This window comes from Crinia signifera, chromosome 9, assembly GCF_055691185.1.
Source record: "Crinia signifera chromosome 9, ASM5569118v1, whole genome shotgun sequence".
Lineage (NCBI taxonomy): Eukaryota > Metazoa > Chordata > Amphibia > Anura > Myobatrachidae > Crinia > Crinia signifera.
This window is the reverse complement of record NC_139225.1, coordinates 2,395,888-2,421,947: the sequence shown is the minus strand read 5'-3', so window position 1 is coordinate 2,421,947 and position 26,060 is coordinate 2,395,888. Positions and strand designations below refer to the sequence as shown.

The window sequence follows — 26,060 nt, the reverse complement described above, 5'->3', positions numbered from 1 at the left end:
CCCTCCCTTTCCTTATGGACAGTGAATAGTTTTATAGCAAAATCAAGTTGGCGTTTCAAAAATAACTTTTTTTTTTCTGTCTTTTGTCTTTTTTCCCCTCTTCTCTCCCACAGTTGGCAACCAGCTAGGGGCCCTAGTACATCAAAGGTAAGCTGTAGGCTCAGTTTTATTATTTATTGATCAAAATCTAATTGTTTATTGATCTGCCATCTGTACTCTACTATGAGACGGCAGCGGACTGAGACGTAGGGGGCAAATAGGAGGATTTTGCACAGCTAATGTTTAGCACTTGGAGAAATGATGAGTGGTCAATAACATCTTGATTTATGATCCAGGGTTTGTTTCAGCCTGTAAGGGCCAGAGGCCAGAAATGATGTCGCCCTTGTTTTGTGTAGAAGTTGAACATAGTCCACCTAAACCACTGACTGTTCTCCATATATTGTATGTCTGTATAAACTAGATTATAGTAGTACCAAATCCGAAGTATTTTGAAAGGGAATCCATTTTTTTTTTTAAGATGTAGCTTTATTTAACAAGGGCATCACAATGACCGATTATTTGCAGAAATGACACCGTAGCTTCAATGTGAATGGTTGTACTTCATCATTCTGGGACCTTGCTCCAATTTTTGCAGATAAAAAAAACACCTTGCTGTCCTGCAGGTGGGGCAGATGTTACAGGTGCAGAGTTAGATTTGGGGGAGTTATTTTGTTTCTTTGAAGGGTACATATTGGTTGAAATTATTCTTACTCTGCAATTTAGATTTAAATTTGAACACACCCCACCCAAATCTAACACACTGCACATGTTACATCTGCCCCATCTGCAGTGCAGCATGGTTATGTCCATCTCCAAAAAGTGCAGCCTTGTTAACCTGTCCAAATCAGGCACTTGGTTCTTCTGATTTGTGTCACCCTAGTAGTCTGTACTGGGGTGCCTGCACGCCCCTGGTGTATGCACAATTGCTCAGTTTAAGTAAACCTAAAAAAGATAAAATGGAAACACAAATTATGAATAACTTCTATTTTTTGCCCAAACAAGATTGACCCTGCACCCCACGAACTGCATTCCTCTGATATTTTTGGGAAACAAGCAAGTGGCCCGTACAGCCCCATTTGTCGTGTATGGGTAAGTTCCGTCCTCTCACCCTTTAATGACCCGTGCATTCTTGTGTTCTCCTCAGGACTGTGATGACCGAAGAGTTTAAAGTGCCTGACAAGATGGTGGGATTCAGTAAGTGCAGTGTGCTGGGATTGTTCTGCATTTACTGTCATTGCGTCTTCAGTTGTAACTAGCTTTAACAATCATTCTTTCTGGTCTTTCAGTAATTGGACGAGGAGGGGAACAGATTTCACGAATTCAGACGGAATCCGGATGTAAGATTCAGATTGCTCCTGGTAAATAACATGTGGTGTGCCGACTTCTATTATTGCTTGCGGCGTGATGTATAATGTCCCCTGTTATAAATTTAAATTATTTTTAGGACACGCTGGGCACACACTGGGCAATGTATAGTTAAAGATATGCATGAGATCATTAACGATATAAAGTGCAGATTGCTCCGTGTGTACCCACTATATCCTGAACTATGCGCTGGTCTGTACCTGCAGCTCAGTCTGACCATATAATCGGAAGCTGCACATATACGTAGCAGGGGGTGGGTGACGTCACAGTCTCCGATCGATTTGTAATCTTTCCATAACTGGTCACTAGGCAGCGGGTTGTCAGTGATGTAAGTTTCTTTCTCACAGGATTAATATGAAAGTATTAATTAGATAGCAAAGTGCTTTCTTCATATGTACGTCCATTGTTCGCCTAGACAGTTCCTCGTAGAGCTGGAAGAGGAGACTGAATAAGTGCAAACTGCGCATTTAGTACACAGACACCAGTGCGTGCGCCTGTTATCTACAAGAGGCAATGGACAGGTCATTTCAGTAATGGGAAAACCTTACACTCACATGATCCAGCAGATGCTGAGGAAACACAAAAGTGTTGGGAGAAATGCTGTGAATAGATTCAGTGATGGGCAGAAGTTCTAACGAGCTCTTATTGTCTTACAGATAGTGGTGGAATGCCCGAGAGACCCTGTGTACTAACGGGAGCACCGGAAAGCATAGAGTGAGTGCTGTGTGTACGCCTGGCCCAGGTTCTCTACTAGCTGCAGCCGTGGCCGGTACAAGTGGCTGCAGCCGTGGCCGGTACAAGTGTCCTAGTCTTTTGTGTCAGTGGAGGCATGATACAAACTCATGTTGTGCAGAATAATCTCTCCTCATCCTCCCCTCCTCTTACATTCCCGATCTCTACAATCTCCCTTCCACAATTGCTGTGCAGGTTTTTTTTTTCTTTCTCCGCTTGGCGAGCCAACACAAAAGTCCTTAAAGGTATCACAGCAGGCCGAGGTGAAGCTGTATGTATTTTCTTTTTAGGGTTTTATTTCCTCCTCTTACACCCCATCACGAGCTCTTAGCTCAAAGCTGGCATTAGACAGGCATCCTCCCCTGTTCCCAGACTCAGCAGAGATAACTGGTTTCACTGCACCCCAGCAAGTCTCAGGAGTTTTCAAGGCGTTTCAAAAGCCCCCTCATTTGTGCCAGGCCGCTGTGACCGCTGAACTGGAATAAGTGTTATTGGCAACTGCATATTACACAGCAAGCGCTAGAGTTTCTGCTTTGTTTTGTGGTTTTCCTCTTTTCTATAATATGCCGATAGCACCGCCGCAGTCTCTATGCAGTGATATCACTGCAGCTATTTGTAAGACAGGTTGTCTCATTTATCCAGTGTCTGCTTAACCCCTTCATGGCGGAGATTGGCTGTGTGGCCTAATATGTGTAAACTCCCTGTTGATGATTTCTGGGGTAGTTTTGGATATGCTGTGACTATTGCTCAGATCTGAGGGGTTTGTGTCTGTCCTTGGTACAGTTATCAAGAAGCAGGCCTCTAATAACAGGGGCGTGATGCACCTGGTGCAATTGAGCAACCGGGTCCTGGGCACTGGTTTATTTGATACATGGCACTTGTATATGTGCGGAGCCTTCATGCCAGTGATTTTCAACCTTTTTTGACTTGTCATATGCCAAACAAGATTTTAAAATTGCCAAGGCATAGCATCCAGCCCCCACACTGAAAAACAATCTCACTGGTCCCCACAAGTAACAAAAATGAAATACATTGGCCCTCACGTGAAAACGACCTCAGTGAATAACAGTTGAATGGTGGTGGTGGCCGTAGACTAGTGTGGAATCACTAGCTTTGGTGGCACACCTCAGAACAGATCCAGCCATAGTGGTTGAAGAACATGGAACAAAGTGGAATTTTGTGTAGTAATAATCAGCAACTTCACATTTAAGGCCCATACACACTGGGCGATTTTGAGCTGAAGCCGCTCACTTTTACCGTTTAAACTGCTTTCAGCTCAAAAGCCGCACAGTGTGTATGCGCATCATCGCCAGCAGCGGCTTATTTGCTGGTATTACCGGCAGATGAGTGGCATAGTGGATAGCTTTCCATGGCATCCTGCTATAAAAAACCTCCAATCCTGCAAAAATCGCTCAGTGTGTATGCACTGAGCAATTTTTCAGACCAGCGATTTTCGGTATCATCGCTGTGAATACACACTGGGCAAAATCACAATTAAGGCTGGATTACCACTGGCTAACTGATCTTTCAGGGCTGTCCAAATAGCACCGAAGCCAGGAGTTATCACCTGACTGACAGGTTGAAACAAATTCCCATTAACTTGAGTTTACGGAGGGCCCTAATCCTGTAAGGCAATGAATACGTGAACTTTTCATGGATATTGTGCTGTAACGCAAGTTAACACAGTACTTAGGTGTTAACAAGGCTACCTGGTTAAATCCAATTGAATAGCACCAGGAGTGGCAGCCTTATGCTACCTCCTGCAGTGGTTTTTGGTGTACTGTAACAGATGACGGCGTCGTACAGGACCGAGTACACCAAGAGGCGCTGCTCTGTGCGACTGCAGTAATAGTGTCTGTACATGGAGGCAGAAGCAAGCATACACCATTACAAGCTGCTTCATTGTGTCCTGGGGTATATTGCACAATACAGAATGTGTATCTAAACCCACAAGAAGATCGGGGGAAATAACAAATGATGTCCCTACTAAAGGCAAATATCAAAGTGTTTAACGGAATTTATGTTTATTTATTATCGGTTTCTTATATGTTTCCTTTTTTTTTTTCTGGCCTTCTCCCTACAGGCAAGCAAAGCGCCTACTAGGTCAAATCGTGGACCGCTGTCGGAATGGCCCGGGCTTTCATAATGACATGGATGGGAATAGCACCGTCCAGGAGATCCTCATCCCTGCTTCTAAAGTTGGCTTGGTCATTGGCAAGGGAGGGGAAACCATCAAACAGCTGCAGGTAAATGTCCCTGGCACCGCAGGAGTTAATCGGACACCACCTTAGACCCCATCCTCCTCCTCATTATCCCCCCATTACTATATATTATTCTTTCCATCCGCACCGTTTTGCTAATAGTATTGCGCGGCAGCAGCAGGTATAAATGTGTAATTATGCCCAGTGTGGAACATGCTTTGTAGGATGTTAATTTTGAAGAGTGCAGTCTGCTGCTAATTAGCACTTAATTCCTGGTACTCCAGCACATTTTAAAAAATAAATATATATATAACCTTAATCCTTAAATTCTATTTTAGTTTCTTTTCGTTTTATCTGAAAAATAAAATAAAAAGTGCAATTTTACACTTTTAAAAGAAATTTTTGTGCAAGACAGTGACTGATGTTAATGGCTGGTTGCAGTTACTTAATGAGCAATGTGGAACGTAAGCCGGCGGTACTCACTCTCAGATGCAGGTTTGACAGGTACTGGAAATGTCACTGCCTTCATTATTAATGCCAGCAGCGTATGGTTCATCAGGGAGTGTATGGAATTGTTGATCACGTCAATGTTATTGCTGCGAGGGGTTCATTAGATTTTATTTTCAGTGTATCGGCTTCTGTAGCCTGTAACAATGCTCTCTGGCTAGTAGGCGCAGTAACTAGTTGGCAGGTTCCAGTAATGGGTTCCATCTTTCCTGTTATTAAATGCACCTATTGCTGCCTAGTTCTGTGTTGCTGATGATGACTCAAATCTGGTGAAAAGTGGCCAAATCAGACGAGTGTATCCTTTACATTATGTTCCATTGAATTTCATTGGTAGCATTACTTCCAGCATAATGTTTAGGGACTGGCATGTTAGTGACCGCTGTGGTTAACGACCAGGATCTAAAAACATCCTCTTCCTATCTGATTACTTATGCCTCCCTTTACCGTGGAGGCCTGACTCAAAGACACTGGGGTTTGGAGTGAAAGGAGGCGGAGTAAGACCAATAAAAAGCTTCAACCACAAATCAAACCTTGCAGCATCTGATTGGGCTACGTGCTCAGGTGCCTTCACACCGCAGCGGCTCACATAAAGGGTTACCACTTGGACACCGCCATCCTGTAACTATCCAACTGACAAGGACCAAGTCAGGATACGTGTCTCCCGATTGTGTGGATGACCTGTTTGGCTCCCTGTCACCTCTCTGTTAAGATGTGACCAGTCATTCACTAAACATGAACTGCTACGTGGTTGTATGTTGCAAAAAGAGCGCTTTAAAAAAAAAATGTATTATCTTCTAAAATAAAAAATACGTTATTAAAACTGCTGTTTGTTTGCCAGGAGAGAACTGGTGTTAAAATGATCATGATTCAAGACGGCCCATTGCCAACCGGCGCAGACAAGCCTCTTCGGCTCACAGGAGACCCATTCAAAGTGCAGGTATAGAACAAATCGCAAAGCGATACTGACTACTGTGCAGCTTGGATGTTGGTGGTGCTTTCCTGAACCCACAGGCAGGAGAGTGCGCTGCATAGAAGTATTATTAGAATGTGTATTTGGCACAAATTTGACATAGTAAAAACCATATTTTACTCATGATGTATCATAAAAATATTAATGTTTAAAGCTTTTTTGAGAATAAATGTGGACGTTCAGCAGGTGGATTAATACAGTCCAGTTATCAGGTGATCCTATTCTTAGTTTTTGGTCACTGGAGGGCCTTCGTGCAGCATGTATGGGGTCCCAAGCAGTCAGTCTGGGTAGTTGCAGCTGTGGAGGCTGATATTCGACTGAGTACAATTTGAAAAGTGAACTGAAATAAATGGTAAAAATTAATACCACACAGAACATTTTTTTGGGGTTATGAGCTTATTAATACCAATCTGTATATAGGTACTGCATTCCTGACGGCTTGCTACGCTTAAATACATTTAGGGCATTCAGTATAAACATTAGGGCAGTATGGACGGTGTAATGGTTACATTACTGCCTCACAGCACTGAGGTCATGGGTTCTATCACCACCATGTGTTATATATATACGGGGCAGTACAGACGGTGTAATGGTTACATTACTGCCTCACAGCACTGAGGTCATGGGTTCTATCCCCACCATGTGTTATATATACGGGGCAGTACGGACGGTGTAATGGTTATACTACTGCCTCACAGCACTGAGGTCATGGGTTCTATCCCCACCATGTGTTATATATACGGGGCAGTACGGACGGTGTAATGGTTACATTACTGCCTCACAGCACTGAGGTCATGGGTTCTATCACCACCATGTGTTATATATATACGGGGCAGTACGGACGGTGTAATGGTTACATTACTGCCTCACAGCACTGAGGTCATGGGTTCTATCTCACCATGTGTTATATATACGGGGCAGTACGGATGGTGTAATGGTTACATTACTGCCTCACAGCACTGAGGTCATGGGTTCTATCACCACCATGTGTTATATATATACGGGGCAGTACAGACGGTGTAATGGTTACATTACTGCCTCACAGCACTGAGGTCATGGGTTCTATCCCCACCATGTGTTATATATACGGGGCAGTACGGACGGTGTAATGGTTACATTACTGCCTCACAGCACTGAGGTCATGGGTTCTATCACCACCATGTGTTATATATATACGGGGCAGTACGGACGGTGTAATGGTTACATTACTGCCTCACAGCACTGAGGTCATGGGTTCTATCTCACCATGTGTTATATATACGGGGCAGTACGGATGGTGTAATGGTTACATTACTGCCTCACAGCACTGAGGTCATGGGTTCTATCACCACCATGTGTTATATATATACGGGGCAGTACGGACGGTGTAATGGTTACATTACTGCCTCACAGTGCTGAGGTCATGGGTTCTATTCCCACCATGTGTTATATATACGGGGCAGTACGGATGGTGTAATGGTTACATTACTGCCTCACAGCGCTGAGGTCATGGGTTCTATCCCCACCATGTGTTATATATACGGGGCAGTACGGACGGTGTAATGGTTAGCATTACTGCCTCACAGCACTGAGGTCATGGGTTCTATTCCCACCATGTGTTATATATACACGGGGCAGTACAGACGGTGTGATGGTTACATTACTGCCTCACAGCGCTGAGGTCATGGGTTCTATTCCCACCATGTGTTATATATACGGGGCAGTACGGACGGTGTAATGGTTAGCATTACTGCCTCACAGCGCTGAGGTCATGGGTTCTATTCCCACCATGTGTTATATGGGGCAGTACAGACGGTGTAATGGTTAGCATTACTGCCACACAGCACTGAGGTCATGGGTTCTATCCCCACCATGTGTTATATGGGGCAGTACAGACGGTGTAATGGTTAGCATTACTGCCACACAGCACTGAGGTCATGGGTTCTATCCCCACCATGTGTTATATATATACGGGCAGTACGAATGGTGTAATGGTTAGCATTACTGCCTCACAGCACTGAGGTCATGGGTTCTATTCCCACCATGTGTTATATATACGGGCAGTACGGACGGTGTAATGGTTAGCATTACTGCCACACAGCACTGAGGTCATGGGTTCTATCCCCACCATGTGTTATATATACGGGGCAGTACGAATGGTGTCATGGTTACATTACTGCCTCACAGCACTGAGGTCATGGGTTCTATTCCCACAATGTGTTATATATACGGGCAGTATGGACGGTGTAATGGTTAGCATTACTGCCTCACAGCACTGAGGTCATGGGTTCTATTCCCACCATGTGTTATATATACGGGGCAGTACGGATGGTGTAATGGTTAGCATTACTGCCTCACAGCACTGAGGTCATGGGTTCTATTCCCACCATGTGTTATATATACGGGGCAGTGCGGATGGTGTAATGGTTACATTACTGCCTAACAGCGCTGAGGTCATGGGTTCTATCCCAACCATGTGTTATATATACAGGGCAGTACTGATGGTGTAATGGTTATAGCATTACTGCCTCACAGCACTGAGGTCATGGGTTCTATCCCCACCATGTGTTATATATACGGGGCAGTACGGACGGTGTAATGGTTAGCATTACTGCCTCACAGCACTGAGGTCATGGGTTCTATTCCCACCATGTGTTATATATACACGGGGCAGTACAGACGGTGTAATGGTTACATTACTGCCTCACAGCGCTGAGGTCATGGGTTCTACCCCCACCATGTGTTATATATACTGGGGCAGTACGGATGGTGTAATGGTTAGCATTACTGCCTCACAGCGCTGAGGTCATGGGTTCTATTCCCACCATGTGTTATATGGGGCAGTACAGACGGTGTAATGGTTAGCATTACTGCCACACAGCACTGAGGTCATGGGTTCTATCCCCACCATGTGTTATATGGGGCAGTACAGACGGTGTAATGGTTAGCATTACTGCCACACAGCACTGAGGTCATGGGTTCTATCCCCACCATGTGTTATATATATACGGGCAGTACGAATGGTGTAATGGTTAGCATTACTGCCTCACAGCACTGAGGTCATGGGTTCTATTCCCACCATGTGTTATATATACAGGGCAGTACGGACGGTGTCATGGTTACATTACTGCCTCACAGCACTGAGGTCATGGGTTCTATTCCCACCATGTGTTATATATACGGACGGTGTAATGGTTAGCATTACTGCCACACAGCACTGAGGTCATGGGTTCTATCCCCACCATGTGTTATATATACGGGGCAGTACGAATGGTGTCATGGTTACATTACTGCCTCACAGCACTGAGGTCATGGGTTCTATTCCCACAATGTGTTATATATACGGGCAGTATGGACGGTGTAATGGTTAGCATTACTGCCTCACAGCACTGAGGTCATGGGTTCTATTCCCACCATGTGTTATATATACGGGGCAGTACGGATGGTGTAATGGTTAGCATTACTGCCTCACAGCACTGAGGTCATGGGTTCTATTCCCACCATGTGTTATATATACGGGGCAGTGCGGATGGTGTAATGGTTACATTACTGCCTAACAGCGCTGAGGTCATGGGTTCTATCCCAACCATGTGTTATATATACAGGGCAGTACTGATGGTGTAATGGTTATAGCATTACTGCCTCACAGCACTGAGGTCATGGGTTCTATCCCCACCATGTGTTATATATACGGGCAGTACGGATGGTGTAATGGTTACATTACTGCCTAACAGCGCTGAGGTCATGGGTTCTATCCCCACCATGTGTTATATATACAGGGCAGTACTGATGGTGTAATGGTTATAGCATTACTGCCTCACAGCGCTGAGGTCATGGGTTCTATCCCCACCATATGTTATATATACGGGGCAGTGCAGATGGTGTAATGGTTAGCATTACTGCCTCACAGCACTGAGGTCATGGGTTCTATCCCCACCATGTGTTATATATACGGGGCAGTACGGACTGTGTAATGGTTAGTATTACTGCCTCACAGCACTGAGGTCATGGGTTCTATCCCCACCATGTGTTATATATACGGGGCAGTACGGATGGTGTAATGGTTACATTACTGCCTCACAGTGCTGAGGTCATGGGTTCTATTCCCACCATGTGTTATATATACGGGGCAGTACGGATGGTGTAATGGTTACATTCCTGCCTCACAGCACTGAGGTCATGGGTTCTATCCCCACCATGTGTTATATATACGGGGCAGTACGGATGGTGTAATGGTTACATTCCTGCCTCACAGCGCTGAGGTCACGGGTTCCATTCCCACCATGGCCCTAACTGTGCAGCGTTTGTATATTCTCCCTGTACTCTGGTTTCCTCCCACAATCCAAAAATACACTGGTAGGTTAATTGGCTCCCAACAAATTAACCCTAGAATGTCTGTGTGCGCATGTACATGTGGTAGGGGAATATATATATAGTGTAAGCTCCACTGGGGCAGGGACTGATGTGACTGTTGGGGTTTTCTCTGTAATATGTGTGCACTATATAAAGAACGGTTAATAAAGAAAATAAACAAATGAGGGGAATTTTTGATACAAAGGTTTTCAATTGTTTATCCACCACCATTTCAGCTCGCTATCCCCGGGGCTATGTGGCTAAACCTGGCCATTATGAGCATGATATGCGCCAAAACAATAGATCAATTGAACATTGTCAGTCACTTTAGATGGGAGATCAGGTGCGATATAACATTTACACGCCTCGCAATGCCATCAGATCATACAGACACCAGCAAAGGTTCAAATACATCATTCAAACATATCAGTAAAGGAAAAAGAGAAAGCTGATAGAATGGGGGATAGGCTGCTACCTACTGCAGGAAAGGGGCACACAGCACTGTGGCATTTATATTTCCTAGTGCCCGTGACCACAAACCACCAGAACAGGGTAAGTACCCTGAGGCGTCGCAGCACAAAATATCCCCTCTATTAATATGTTTAGCATCTAACTGTGATATTACGCGGCGCTCGTCTTGTTAACGTTGACTTTCTTTATTCTGTTTTAGCAAGCAAGAGATATGGTCCTAGAGATCATCAGAGAAAAGGACCAGGCGGATTTCAGAGGGGTACGCAGTGACTTCAGCTCTAGAATGGGCGGCGGCAGTGTAGAGGTAAGTAGTTATATTTGCATTACTTTAGTCCTGTGATCAGTCCGGGCACATAGCTGGAAGTTTGTTGCTTACCACTAATGCTGCCAGTGATGGTACTTGGGATATTGTAGTGTACATGTACCGGTAATGCTGCCAGTGATGGTACTTGGGATATTGTAGTGTACATGTACCGGTAATGCTGCCAGTGATGGTACTTGGGATATTGTAGTGTACATGTACCGGTAATGCTGCCAGTGATGGTACTTGGGATATTGTAGTGTACATGTACCGGTAATGCTGCCAGTGAGGGTACTTGGGATATTGTAGTGTACATGTACCAGTAATGCTGCCAGTGAGGGTACTTGGGATATTGTAGTGTACATGTACCAGTAATGCTGCCAGTGATGGTACTTGGGATATTGTAGTGTACATGTACCGGTGTTTGTGCCATTACCAAGAAGACTAATGAGGTCTTGCGTGACAAAGGAGAACATCGCATAACCAGAGTGTCTTCCTCAAAGAGCGTAGAGACAAATAGACACAGGAGTGACCCAGAGTAATGGGGGTGGTCTTTCCGCTGACTTATTCCTCCACATCTCCTGCATACTGGATGCTTTATAGACTTGTAATTTAGGGGCCTTCTTAGAAGCTTTCGAACTCTAGTGACCAGATGCACTAAACTTCAAAAGTGATAATATGGGGAGTGATAAACTCCCAGCCAATCAGCTCCTACCTGACATGTCACAGGCTGTGTTTGAAAAATGTCTGGCAGGAGCTGATTGGCTGGTTGTTTATCACTCTCTATTTTATCCCTTTTGAAGTTTAGTGCAACTTGCCCTAGGTCTGTTATTTGAACAGCTTTGGGTAGGAGAAGTGACCTTGGGTGATGCAACTCCCAGAACGGTTGCAGAATTGTAAACACCAATCTGGTCTTACACACCTTATACTTTTGTGTATGTTTTCCTCATGTTTGGTTGAGTTTCTTTGGGTTCTCTGGACTCCTCCAACGTGTCAGAGGCACATAACCTAGTTTGTGTGTGCGGGTGGGTATATAGATAGTAGTCTCTACCGACCCCCAGCCCAGGCTGAAGTCTGGGGCTTTCCCGGGGTTGTTGGTGCTGGGCTGATTGTGTAAAATGTAAATGGTTAATAATAGATTAAACATATGTATTGGGTTCTGTAGTAGAACTACAAGACCCAGCAAGCTTCCCCCGCATTCAGCGACTTTGAAAACCACAAATCCCAGCATTGGCATTAATGGGCCTGCTGGTTCTTGTAGTTCCACTGCAAAACCAATGCCCCACAAAAAACAATAACCCGATTGTAAAGTAAAATTTTAATACACAACCCACACATACATACTTGCCTATAGGCCCCCCTTAGGCCTGTCATCTTCTCCAGTAGAATCCATAATACTTACATCCATCCGGCGTCTCTTTTGTTCCATGTAGGCGGGATGCAGTTAAAATCCCGGCGGTTGGGATCCCGGCGTTCAGAATCCTGACGCCGGAATCCCGACCGCTGAAATCCCAACACATTCTCCCTCCTGGGGTGTCCACGACACCCCTGGAGGGAGAATAAATTAGTGTGCCGAGCGTAGCGAGGCACCGGGCCCGCTGCGTGGCGAGCGCAGCGAGCCCTCAAGGGGGGGCGATCCTCGTCCCCCCCTTGTCGGGATTTTGGCTGTCAGGATTCCGGCGTCGGGATTCTGAACGCCGGGATCCCGACCGCCGGGATTCAGTACTGAATCCCATGTAGGCATGCGGGGGGGGGTTAAAAAAATAACAAACCAAAAAAAGTGACACCAAACGGACCTGAGCGAGCCGCAAGTGTGCCTCCTCCTGGAGAATGAGGGGTTCAATGGTGAAGGAATATGGGGGAACTCCGCCCCTGGTAGGATGTGTCCGGCTCCGTTGATGCCAATGTTATGAATGAACATGTGCGCCTATGACCGGTTCCCACCATGGAAGCCTATGGTAAAGTCATATTGTGGGGCTGTTACAGCTGGTTTGGCCTGGATCCACTAGTTGTGATGTATGGTCATATTAACTATGCGTGGTGCAGAGACTTTCTCTAACACTGTGCCACCTACATTGTGGCGGTTCTATCAGGACCACAATGCCACCTGTCCAGTTTCCAGGACTGGACTGGTATACAAGAATATCCAATAATCCAGGTAGGCTGGCCAGCTCACAGTCCGGATCGTACCCCCTTTGAGAACTTTAGGGACATATTAGTGCAATGGGTGCATTCTAGGCCGGCTTGATCTTCAGAGTCCCTGTACTGAAGGCAGAATGGCAAACCATACCAACTGCTGGGGTTCAGGAATTTCTGGCCGTTAACCAAGAAGGGTGTCTGCAGTAATCACTACACGCGGTGCCTACAGATTACTGACGTCTGTAAAATCGTGTCGATCTGTTTGCTGTCAGTGTCAATCACTTTTGTCTACTATATTATACCTTACAGTATATGATCCCAGCTTGCACATCCTTAAAACCTTTGACTTCTCCATAGAGAGCAGGGGTAGGTGCCTGAGCCCCCTGTCCAGACGCTGCGTAGCTCATACCTCCACGTGTTAAGTCCTAATGCCGCGCCTCTGCTGGTGTGTGGATTGCGTATAGCAGAGATCATGCATGGGGTATACAAGTCACCACTTTTACATGTGCCTCTAATATGACAATGGCAGTGTATATACATGTCCTGTGTCTGAGCCCCTGATACGTTGTTCCTCATGTGTGCCTATCTTTCCTCCTGTCTAGGTATCTGTACCAAGGTGTGCGGTGGGAATTGTAATAGGACGAAACGGGGAGATGATCAAAAGGATTCAGAATGACGCCGGCGTAAGAATTCAGTTCAAACCAGGTTTGTTCAATGTAGTGCAGCCTGCAGCCATCTGTGGGGCACTAGAACACTCTCTTTGTATTAGCCTTCATACTGGAGGCTTACATGTACGTGACTAGGGTGGCCAATCCCGGGATCTGGCCCTAAAAACGCCGGGATTTGAATCCCAGGATTGTAGCTTCCAATCCCGGGATTCGGGGATTGGCCTGCGCATGCACAAATCTAATGTCGGGCAGCGCTGAGACCAGCTCAGACGCTGCCTGTCTGCTCCCAAACCCCGGCGCGCTGCTCTGCTGTGTCAGAGGTCACGCTGCGCAGCCTGTCTGCAGCTCCATGCCCGGTACCCGAGCCATCACCGCCGCCCGGCTACTCTGCCATCCACTGCAGCCCCGGCTCCTGCACATCTGCCCGCCTCCAGACCACCCCCAATCAAAGCCACCGGCCTCTAAACACCACTGCCCGGCTCCCGCACCAATGGCCGGGTGAACGAGACTGGACTGGGGGGGGGACTAAAGTTAGTCATTATATTGACTAACTCAATCCCGGGAATCCCGGGATTAGGCATTTTTCAATCCCGGGATTGGCATCCCTATATGTGACGGTTCTAGAACGTACATCGCTTCTGCATTCTCACCTAATGCTGCCATTACAATCTCTCTCATTGCTTGGCAGGCTGCTCTGTATCCTTACACACACACACCAGTCTGTAGTCCCAGTGAGGACACTGCACTAGACATCGCTGATCAGACGGCAGGCTGCTCTGTATCCTTACCTACAACACACACACACCAGTCTGTAGTCCCAGTGAGGACACTGCACTAGACATCGCTGATCAGACGGCAGGCTGCTCTGTATCCTTACCTACAACACACACACACCAGTCTGTAGTCCCAGTGAGGACACTGCACTAGACATCGCTGATCAGACGGCAGGCTGCTCTGTATCCTTACCTACAACACACACACACCAGTCCGTAGTCCCAGTGAGGACACTGCACTAGACATCGCTGATCAGACGGCAGGCTGCTCTGTATCCTTACCTACAACACACACACACCAGTCTGTAGTCCCAGTGAGGACACTGCACTAGACATCGCTGATCAGACGGCAGGCTGCTCTGTATCCTTACCTACAACACACACACACCAGTCTGTAGTCCCAGTGAGGACACTGCACTAGACATCGCTGATCAGACGCAGGCTTCTCTGTATCCTTACCTACAACACACACACACACACACCAGTCTGTAGTCCCAGTGAGGACACTGCACTAGACATCGCTGATCAAACGGCAGGCTGCTCTGTATCCTTACCTACAACACACACACACCAGTCTGTAGTCCCAGTGAGGACACTGCACTAGACATCGCTGATCAGACGGCAGGCTGCTCTGTATCCTTACCTACAACACACACACACCAGTCTGTAGTCCCAGTGAGGACACTGCACTAGACATCGCTGATCAGACGGCAGGCTGCTCTGTATCCTTACCTACAACACACACACACCAGTCTGTAGTCCCAGTGAGGACACTGCACTAGACATCGCTGATCAGACGGCAGGCTGCTCTGTATCCTTACCTACAACACACACACACCAGTCTGTAGTCCCAGTGAGGACACTGCACTAGACATCGCTGATCAGACGGCAGGCTGCTCTGTATCCTTACCTACAACACACACACACCAGTCTGTAGTCCCAGTGAGGACACTGCACTAGACATCGCTGATCAGACGGCAGGCTTCTCTGTATCCTTACCTACAACACACACACACCAGTCTGTAGTCCCAGTGAGGACACTGCACTAGACATCGCTGATCAGAAGGCAGGCTGCTCTGTATCCTTACCTACAACACACACACACACCAGTCTGTAGTCCCAGTGAGGACACTGCACTAGACATCGCTGATCAGACGGCAGGCTGCTCTGTATCCTTACCTACAACACACACACACCAGTCTGTAGTCCCAGTGAGGACACTGCACTAGACATCGCTGATCAGACGGCAGGCTGCTCTGTATCCTTACCTACAACACACACCAGTCTGTAGTCCCAGTGAGGACACTGCACTAGACATCGCTGATCAGACGGCAGGCTGCTCTGTATCCTTACCTACAACACACACACACCAGTCTGTAGTCCCAGTGAGGACACTGCACTAGACATCGCTGATCAGACGGCAGGCTTCTCTGTATCCTTACCTACAACACACACACACCAGTCTGTAGTCCCAGTGAGGACACTGCACTAGACATCGCTGATCAGACGGCAGGCTGCTCTGTATCCTTACCTACAACACACACACCAGTCTGTAGTCCCAGTGAGGACACTGCACTAGACATCGCTGATCAGACGGCAGGCTGCTCTGTATCCTTACCTACAACACACAAACACCAGTCTGTAGTCCCAGTGAGGACACTGTACTAGACATCGCTGATCAGACGCAGGCTGCTCTGTATCCTTACCTACAACACACACACACCAGTCTGTAGTCCCAGTGAGGACACTGCACTAGACATCGCTGATCAGACGGCAGGCTGCTCTGTATCCTTACCTACAACACACACACACCAGTCTGTAGTCCCAGTGAGGACACTGCACTAGACATCGCTGATCAGACGGCAGGCTGCTCTGTATCCTTACCTACAACACACAGACACCAGTCTGTAGTCCCAGTGAGGACACTGCACTAGACATCGCTGATCAGACGGCAGGCTGCTCTGTATCCTTACCTACAACACACACACACCGGTCTGTAGTCCCAGTGAGGACACTGCACTAGACATCGCTGATCAGACGGCAGGCTGCTCTGTATCCTTACCTACAACACACACACACCAGTCTGTAGTCCCAGTGAGGACACTGCACTAGACATCGCTGATCAGACGGCAGGCTGCTCTGTATCCTTACCTACAACACACACACACCAGTCTGTAGTCCCAGTGAGGACACTGCACTAGACATCGCTGATCAGACGGCAGGCTGCTCTGTATCCTTACCTACAACACACAAACACCAGTCTGTAGTCCCAGTGAGGACACTGCACTAGACATCGCTGATCAGACGGCAGGCTGCTCTGTATCCTTACCTACAACACACACACACCAGTCTGTAGTCCCAGTGAGGACACTGCACTAGACATCGCTGATCAGATGGCAGGCTGCTCTGTATCCTTACCTACAACACACACACACCAGTCTGTAGTCCCAGTGAGGACACTGCACTAGACATCGCTGATCAGACGGCAGGCTGCTCTGTATCCTTACCTACAACACACACACACCAGTCTGTAGTCCCAGTGAGGACACTGCACTAGACATCGCTGATCAGACGCAGGCTTCTCTGTATCCTTACCTACAACACACACACACCAGTCTGTAGTCCCAGTGAGGACACTGCACTAGACATCGCTGATCAGACGCAGGCTTCTCTGTATCCTTACCTACAACACACACACACACACACACCAGTCTGTAGTCCCAGTGAGGACACTGCACTAGACATCGCTGATCAGACGGCAGGCTGCTCTGTATCCTTACCTACAACACACACACACCAGTCTGTAGTCCCAGTGAGGACACTGCACTAGACATCGCTGATCAGACGGCAGGCTGCTCTGTATCCTTACCTACAACACACACACACCAGTCTGTAGTCCCAGTGAGGACACTGCACTAGACATCGCTGATCAGACGGCAGGCTGCTCTGTATCCTTACCTACAACACACACACACCAGTCTGTAGTCCCAGTGAGGACACTGCACTAGACTTTGACAACAGGAAAATTGCTTAGCACAGATCTCTATGTGTGTATGCCCCTTAACTCTGGTTGTGCCATGAGCTTTCTCTATGGCATTAGGAATGACTGAAGCAAACTACGGACAAGGAAAGGCTAGGTGGTTCTACCCTATGTACCTCGGGTTGCTAAACCTGGTGGTGACCGAGGAACCTTTACAGTTCATAGCTGGTGATCTTAAATTCATTGGTAACTGATATATTTTGAAAAACCCACGGGTGGTCTGGAAATTTTTTACCTTGGAGACTGACTTTTCCCATATCCTCTGAATACTATATTTTGTCAGTGTGTGAGGGGTGATTGGGTTTAGTGTCCATGTAAATCTAGGCTGCTTTATTTGGGTCAATCTACATGGGTGTTTAGGTAACGTTCACTTCAGAGCAAATCATTCGCATCTTTAGTTAAAACCCCGTCAAAATGAGAGCATCTGCAGTGTACTCTCACTTTGAGCAGTGACAGTTTATAGCCCACAAACTCTCCACCCCACCCCCAGTCCCTATGTGCTCCTGCCTCCAGTCTTTGTCTGCACTGCTCCCTCTCTCCATATCTGGCAAGTTCAAAACAGATCAGTGTCTCTGGAAAAGTTGAATTCACTTTGTTACGACATCTTTTAGCACACAAAGGAGTAATTTGGTCCTTCCAAGTGGCATCTAGTGGTTACTTTTGGTACTTTAACCTCATAGAGGTGAGGAGGAGTAGTTAGCCTTTTATATATAGATTAGGATTTCCGTTTTGTGAAAGACGACATTCTGCCATCAGGACATTTATAGAAGAGAATTAATTTTACCCCAATGCCAAATGTTATCCTGTCAGTGGACATCCTGTAGTACAGAAGTCTGTAATGCTGCACAATAGCCAGACTGTCCCATTCCCGTCATTCTTTTAGTACTGTGTTGCCTTTTAGGGGGCTTGGAGGAAAGAAGCGCCATTGTGGAAGGGGTTAAACAGCGTACCCACCAGTGCTGCTCAGTTGTCCTGCTCCTGTTTAGTTTTTATGGCTGCAGGTTTTTCGCTGCTGTGTCTCACGCTCAGTCTCGCGTACGCTGGTCTGTTTGTGCATGAAGCGGCGCTGCAGCTGGTTTCCCAGTGTACATGTGGCTAAATGGTTTGCTTTCGTTTGTTTGCCTCCTGCAGATGATGGAATTAGCCCTGAGCGAGTGGCGCAAATAATGGGCCTCCCTGACCGGTGTCAGCACGCTGCACACATCATCAATGAGCTCATTCTGACGGCACAGGTGAGAGACGCTGAAACACTGTGGACTATGTGCAGGCATGTCCCACTGAGGGCTTGGGAGGAATCTGGGCTCACCGTAGCCTGGAATGAGTGTGTTTACCGCGTCTGGTATGGGCGACTTTCCTGTTGTGGAAATATTGAGATTCTACTATGCCCAATCATAGACTTGGCTTGAAGGGACATATTACTGCTGTCTCTTTGCATAGTACTGCATGTATTTAGCCTTGGCCACTGTTCCATCAGGGGAAATAATGGCCGCTTCCTATACAATGCTGCCGATTCCAACAAAACAGATCTGACTTTAAACAAGTCTGATCTGTTTTGTCGGAAACGTCCACAGATTGTTTTCAGACACACCCACTTTCCGAAGTTTCTGTCGAGCAGTGCGAAAACGACCTGGTATTCTGTCAGAATTCCACATTGAATACCGCCCTTTGTAGTGGTTCAGAGGGTTGATCAGTTGTGGAAGGTCGTTATGTCCATTGTGCACAAGACCCAACATCACACAGACACCATTCCAGCGCATCATGTAAATTACTATTACATCACTCTGAAATGAATCTCTTATTGGGAAATAGCGGCGGCTCCCTATTCAGTGCTGTCATTAACAACAGCATTGATGCGGGATGACGGCAGAATGGGTCCGACTTCAGAAGCCTGTTCTGCCTATAACGGCCGTGGATTGTCGTTATCTGGGCAGCAGATCGCCAATCCACGGCCGTTTTCGCGGCCACGCGCCCATCGGCAGGGGGGACGTTGAATCCCGTCTGTCGTTATGCGGTCGATCTGACCGCAAACGGGCCTGGATCACGGCTGTCGGCGGGGATCAACAGCCGTGATCCAACATTGCATACCCCCCCAAAGCTTGCCATTCATTTCTTCTGCTTTATTCTCATGATTCAGCATCTCGTTCCTCTCCTCTGCAGGAAAGGGACGGCTTCGGAAGCCTTGCCATGACTCGGGGAAGAGGGCGCAGTCGTGGTGATTGGAACATTGGTACTCCAGGAGGAATGCAAGAGATCACGTACACTGTGCCAGCAGACAAATGCGGACTGGTTATCGGCAAAGGTAATACTAAGTCACAATAGATAAATGCTGGATACATGAAGCTTATTATTGGAAGGCGCAATTGTAGCCAGTGCGGAGGGATAAGGGGATCTGGTATATAAGGGCTGTGGAATTAAACCAGGGGTTGTTAGATTCGCATGTGCGCTGAACAGCGCCGGTTGATGTCTTGCGCTGAAACCTAGAAGCTGGGTCATCAAAGTTCAGCCTACAATGCACCCAACCCTAGAACACTTATCGTTAACACTTGACACCGCTTCAGGCAGTGATGAAATGGCTACAAAGCGAATATTGGAACGTGTGTGTGTGTGTGTGTGTACAAGTCCATCTGGTTACGTTATACGTTGGCACCAGCACCCTGTGAAAGGTTTTATGCGTGTGAGTACAGCTGCTGCAGGAACAAGTTTATCTATAAAGAAGTAAATGTGTAAATGAGAAACGCCTCAGGATAAAGCCATGTTTTTAGTGAATGTTACTAATTAGTTCTCCGCTTTCCCCTCAGCGATCGGCACATTACTGACCTGATCCCATCCCTGTATTAGAATCATCAATTAACTAATATGAAGCTAAGGATGACTTTGACTTGATAAATCAGGCATAGACCTACACGTTTTCCATATATGGGCAGGGGGGGCACTACGTACCTTCCTAAGGCCCCCATCCTATAGTCCGATTTTGCCACTTTTCAACCGATTCCGCCGGATAGGGCCTGAGAAATCTGGTGCCACATCGGGTTTTTGACATCCGATTTGATGCGTGGTCCCATGCGCATCGCACCGGATTCAGAGATAGGGTAGCCTCCCGGCAGCGAGGAATAGGATTGCATGCAATATATATCACGCATAAGGACAACATGTGATATATAGCATTTGAACCTGCCACCCGGAACCTTCCCAGATGGCCCAAGGGGGATCGACACTGACATTTCCCCTCGGAGAAGTCACAGTAATGGATGTCGGCCTTTGCACCCACAATTATACATGAGGGCACCAATATTTGAGACCAGGAAGTATCCCATTTTAAATGACGTAGTCCCAAGAGCATTTGTCAGGTGATCAACAGTAAAATAGTTTTCCCTAGATGTGGTAAAGACTCTGCGCTCTTACCGTCCCACACTAGTCTGCATTAACATTGGGGGCACCATTGTTGGGGAAAGAGGGGAGCAATGAGAGCTCTTAGTAGTTATTGTCCAGTGATTACCAGACAAACGTACATAAAATAATCCACGTTTAGGAGGACTACAGCCCACATCTCCCCCATGTGCAACTGCAAAGGGGTTAATGGTCCCCTCATAGCTATATCTGCCAGCATTTCAAGAAGCAGAATCAAAACATAAGGAAGCTCCTCCCATTATATGCCCAGGCCTGGTTTAGCCACACCCATAAATATGGGCTCCTTGACATTCTGCTACAATGGTATAAATCGCTATCCTCTGCTGGACCTGCAGATGAGAAGAAATGAGGATTAGTGCAGGTACAGCGCTCTAGTACGCACTAGTGCATACACATTGGATGGTTTGTCATTCTAGTTCTGTTTAAAATGACAAGCTGGGAATGTTTTGATTTGAACAATTTAACAGTGAAGGTTTTAGTTATATTGACTCTTCAGCGCACAGATGGTTAAACCAAAATAACCATGGATAGCGCTAAAACCTGGACTGTTAGCGTCCCGGGATGGACAGAAGTTGAATGCCTGTCATTGGTTATCCCGAGGTTGGGTGCCTGGCCTAGGCCGTTGGTTATCCCGAGGTTGGGTGCCTGGCCTAGGCCGTTGGTTATGCCCAGGTTGGCTGCCTGGCCTAGGCTGTTTGTTATGCCTGGGTTGGGTGCCTGGCCTAGGCTGTTGGTTGTCCCGAGGTTGGGTGCCTGGCCTAGGCCATTGGTTGTCCCGGGGTTGGGTGCCTGGCCTAGGCCGTTGGTTATCCCCGAGGTTGGGTGCCTGGCCTAGGCCGTTGGTTATCCCCGAGGTTGGTTGGATGCCTGGCCTAGGCCGTTGGTTATCCCCGAGGTTGGTTGGGTGCCTGGCCTAGGCCGTTGGTTATCCCCGAGGTTGGTTGGGTGCCTGGCCTAGGCCGTTGGTTATCCCCGAGGTTGGTTGGGTGCCTGGCCTAGGCCGTTGGTTATCCCCGAGGTTGGTTGGGTGCCTGGCCTAGGCCGTTGGTTATCCCTGAGGTTGGTTGGGTGCCTGGCCTAGGCCGTTGGTTGTCCCGGGGTTGGGTGCCTGGCCTAGGCCGTTGGGTGCCTGGCCTAGGCCGTTGGTTATCCCGGGGTTGGGTGCCTGGCTCGGCCATTGGTTATCCCCGAGGTTGGGTGCCTGGCCTAGGCCGTTGTTATCCCACTCCGTCTTCAGGACGTCAGACAGGTCACGTTCTCAGGTTGCCCAGCAGGTGCACAGATTTATTTCTAAGGCAGGTATATATTGTAAATGATATATTTACCCCTGGGCACGTGTGATCTATTTAGACATGTGATGCACAGAAAAATATACAAAAATCAGGCGCACAATCCCCACACTTATCAATGTGATTGTAATAAATTATAGTAACACTACTGATATCCACTGCTGCTCTCAAACAGGGACTCAGCAGCCCACAAATACACAGAAGCAACAGAGAGCGCATATGACATTAAACAATGTATCATTTTTTGGCAACAAACCATCACGATTGTTTGCATATGCCTCCTTACAACATCATACAGTAATACATTCTCCCAGCTTAATAAACACACAATGTAGAGTCCAAATGCACTTCTATAAAATACTCCTATGTAGAAGAATTGCAATTGGTGGTAATGAACAACTTGATGCAATTCTCCAGTTATTCAAATGGACATATAGATGGTGGTAATTACCAGCTCAATGTGTTTCTCCAGCTGTTCCCCGTTTCTGGATTTACAGCACCTGATTGGTTGTTATATTATCCGTCTGGCTGATTAATTAAACTCTCAGTGTCCAATGAGCATTAGTTATATGAGGGAGGGACAGACCTTCGCAGTGACACTTGTGTGATTAGATCTCCTGCGACCAGTGATCTCAATAGCGATGTATCCCAGTGTATATAGGGCTGTAGTTTACCTTGTCCAGGGGGAGATCACCTGCCAGCGGCAGTCTGTGATGCTGCTTGTCACAGTAACAGGTCTCTGTCTACATTTATTCAACGACGCCGGAGTGCCGCCATATTTCTCTGCTATATAAGTGTGTGTGTGTTACCTGAGTGCCGAGTACCACTATCGTGTGTGTGCCGGGCGGGTCCCCAACAGACGGAATCCCGACTGCTCCCTGGCAGCATGGCGAGCGCAGCGAGCCCGCAAGGGGCTTCATTGCGGCCCTCCCGCTGTGCAGAATCCCCCCCAACTGTCTGTGAAATCTACCACACCCATATGTATATATATTCCCAATAGTATTGCCAGGCGCCCTATGGTGTTTAAATGGTGATTCCTGTCTCTCTTAGCTTTATAATTCATACACAATGAATTTTAAACCTAAAACATTTATTAAAAGAAAATATTTAAAACACTTTTTCCATATCCAGTTCTTGTCAGAGGTGACATTTCACAAGATTAAGGATAAAACACAAACCCATGCCCCTTTCCTGATTGGGCAGAGCCAAAAACATGGAGAGATATTTTACTTGCTTTACAAAACAATCTCCCGTTTTGTACAGTAAGAAAATCTAGTAAATGTCTTCTTGCATTTGTATTCATCCCTACGATAACACAACAGGTCCTCCTCCTCCTCCTCAGTAAAGGTGCCCATACACGCACCGATATGTCGCGGGAGCGCGCATCTCATCACACCGGGAAAATCGGTGCATCTATGGCCACCTTTTAAGTCTAATTTCTGCTGTAAATGTGATACACAGGGGCCTGTTCATCCTGCATCTGCTGCCAACCACTAACTACATGTAAAGGGCCCTTCGCTCCGACTAGGTAACGCAGTCCATCTTCCCACTAGAGCACTTGATGGTATACGGTACGATTTTAGCTGCCAGCGTCGATATGTTTTATGTGCACGGAAGTCCAGGCCGTGAAATGTCTGCATAGAAGAAAGCAGGAACACCCCCTCCCCATCTCCTCCCCGACCCAGGAACATTTCCATGATAAACACTGTCACCGGCATTCAGGGCCTCGCAGGCCCAACCTGTCCACTCGGCCTTTTAACTGCCATGATTAATTGCTTTACAATTTGCCACCCAGCTGGGGGGCCCCTGATTGTCCCACTCTTACCTCCCTGTAAATAGAAAAGGAGGGGAGATGGGACTCAAAGACTCAGCAGACTGCAGGGACAAATTGGGACAACTCTGCTGACTACCATGGGATTGGGGTAACAGCCCACATAGGAACAACAGAATGTATTTACATGCCTGAATCTCCGAGTATGAGGAGTAAGGAAACTCTGCGATTCCATATTACATGAATTTAGTCTGTTGCGCATGGTTCTGCGTCGTGTCCTACGTAATACATATCACATGGATTTATTCTGTTCCGCGTCGTTCTGCGTGGTGTCCTACGTAATACATATTACATGGATTTATTCTGTTCCGCATGGTTCTGCGTGGTGTCCTACGTAATACATATTACATGGGTTTAGTCTGTTCCGCATCGTTCTGCGTGGTGTCCTACGTAATACATATTACATGGATTTATTCTGTTCCGCGTCGTTCTGCGTGGTGTCCTACGTAATACATATCACATGGATTTATTCTGTTCCGCGTCGTTCTGCGTGGTGTCCTACGTAATACATATTACATGGATTTATTCTGTTCCGCGTCGTTCTGCGTGGTGTCCTACGTAATACATATTACATGGATTTAGTCTGTTGCGCGTCGTTCTGCGTGGTGTCCTACGTAATACATATTACATGGATTTAGTCTGTTGCGCATCGTTCTGCGTGGTGTCCTACGTAATACACATTACATGGATTTATTCTGTTGCGCATCGTTCTGCGTGGTGTCCTACGTAATACATATTACATGGATTTAGTCTGTTCCGCGTCGTTCTGCGTGGTGTCCTACGTAATACATATTACATGGATTTAGTCTGTTCCGCATCGTTCTGCGTGGTGTCCTACGTAATACATATTACATGGATTTAGTCTGTTCCGCATCGTTCTGCGTGGTGTCCTACGTAATACATATTACATGGATTTATTCTGTTCCGCATCGTTCTGCGTGGTGTCCTACGTAATACATATCACATGGATTTATTCTGTTCCGCATCGTTCTGCGTGGTGTCCTACGTAATACATATCACATGGATTTATTCTGTTCCGCATCGTTCTGCGTGGTGTCCTACGTAATACATATTACATGGATTTATTCTGTTGCGCATGGTTCTGCGTGGTGTCCTACGTAATACATATTAGATGGATTTATTCTGTTCCGCATCGTTCTGCGTGGTGTCCTACGTAATACATATCACATGGATTTATTCTGTTGCGCATGGTTCTGCGTGGTGTCCTACGTAATACATATTAGATGGATTTATTCTGTTCCGCATCGTTCTGCGTGGTGTCCTACGTAATACATATCACATGGATTTATTCTGTTGCGCTTCGTTCTGCGTGGTGTCCTACGTAATACATATTACATGGATTTATTCTGTTGCGCGTCGTTCTGCGTGGTGTCCTACGTAATACATATTACATGGATTTATTCTGTTCCGCATCGTTCTGCGTGGTGTCCTACGTAATACATATTACATGGATTTATTCTGTTCCGCATGGTTCTGCGTGGTGTCCTACGTAATACATATTACATGGATTTATTCTGTTGCGCATCGTTCTGTGTGGTGTCCTGCGTAATACATATTACATGGATTTATTCTGTTCCGCATGGTTCTGCGTGGAGTCCTACGTAATACATATTACATGGATTTATTCTGTTGCGCATCGTTCTGCGTGGTGTCCTACGTAATACATACTACATGGATTTATTCTGTTCCGCATGGTTCTGCGTGGTGTCCTACCTTACATATTACATGGATTTATTCTGTTGCGCGTCGTTCTGCGTGGTGTCCTACGTAATACATATTACATGGATTTAGTCTGTTCCGCATCGTTCTGCGTGGTGTCCTACGTAATACATATTACATGGATTTATTCTGTTCCGCATCGTTCTGCGTGGTGTCCTACGTAATACATATTACATGGATTTAGTCTGTTCCGCATCGTTCTGCGTGGTGTCCTACGTAATACATATTACATGGATTTATTCTGTTCCGCATCG

The 26,060-nt window shown here is 46.9% G+C and overlaps 1 protein-coding gene across 3 annotated transcripts in view; it reads left to right on the top strand.

Moving 5' to 3' along the window:
- The window catches only part of FUBP3 (far upstream element binding protein 3), a 57,657-nt gene that overhangs the window by 18,911 nt on the left and 12,686 nt on the right, over positions 1 to 26,060 (top strand). For 2 of the 3 annotated variants that reach the window (XM_083160881.1, XM_083160879.1), the window contains exons 3-12: positions 114 to 147; positions 1,184 to 1,233; positions 1,326 to 1,397; positions 2,061 to 2,118; positions 4,220 to 4,382; positions 5,683 to 5,781; positions 10,817 to 10,921; positions 13,660 to 13,762; positions 18,670 to 18,770; positions 19,696 to 19,837. In XM_083160881.1, coding sequence (XP_083017007.1) covers positions 114 to 147; positions 1,184 to 1,233; positions 1,326 to 1,397; positions 2,061 to 2,118; positions 4,220 to 4,382; positions 5,683 to 5,781; positions 10,817 to 10,921; positions 13,660 to 13,762; positions 18,670 to 18,770; positions 19,696 to 19,837 — 927 coding nt within the window. The remainder of the gene's footprint in view (positions 1 to 113; positions 148 to 1,183; positions 1,234 to 1,325; positions 1,398 to 2,060; positions 2,119 to 4,219; positions 4,383 to 5,682; positions 5,782 to 10,816; positions 10,922 to 13,659; positions 13,763 to 18,669; positions 18,771 to 19,695; positions 19,838 to 26,060) is intronic. The other variant, XM_083160880.1, reaches the window with a different exon arrangement.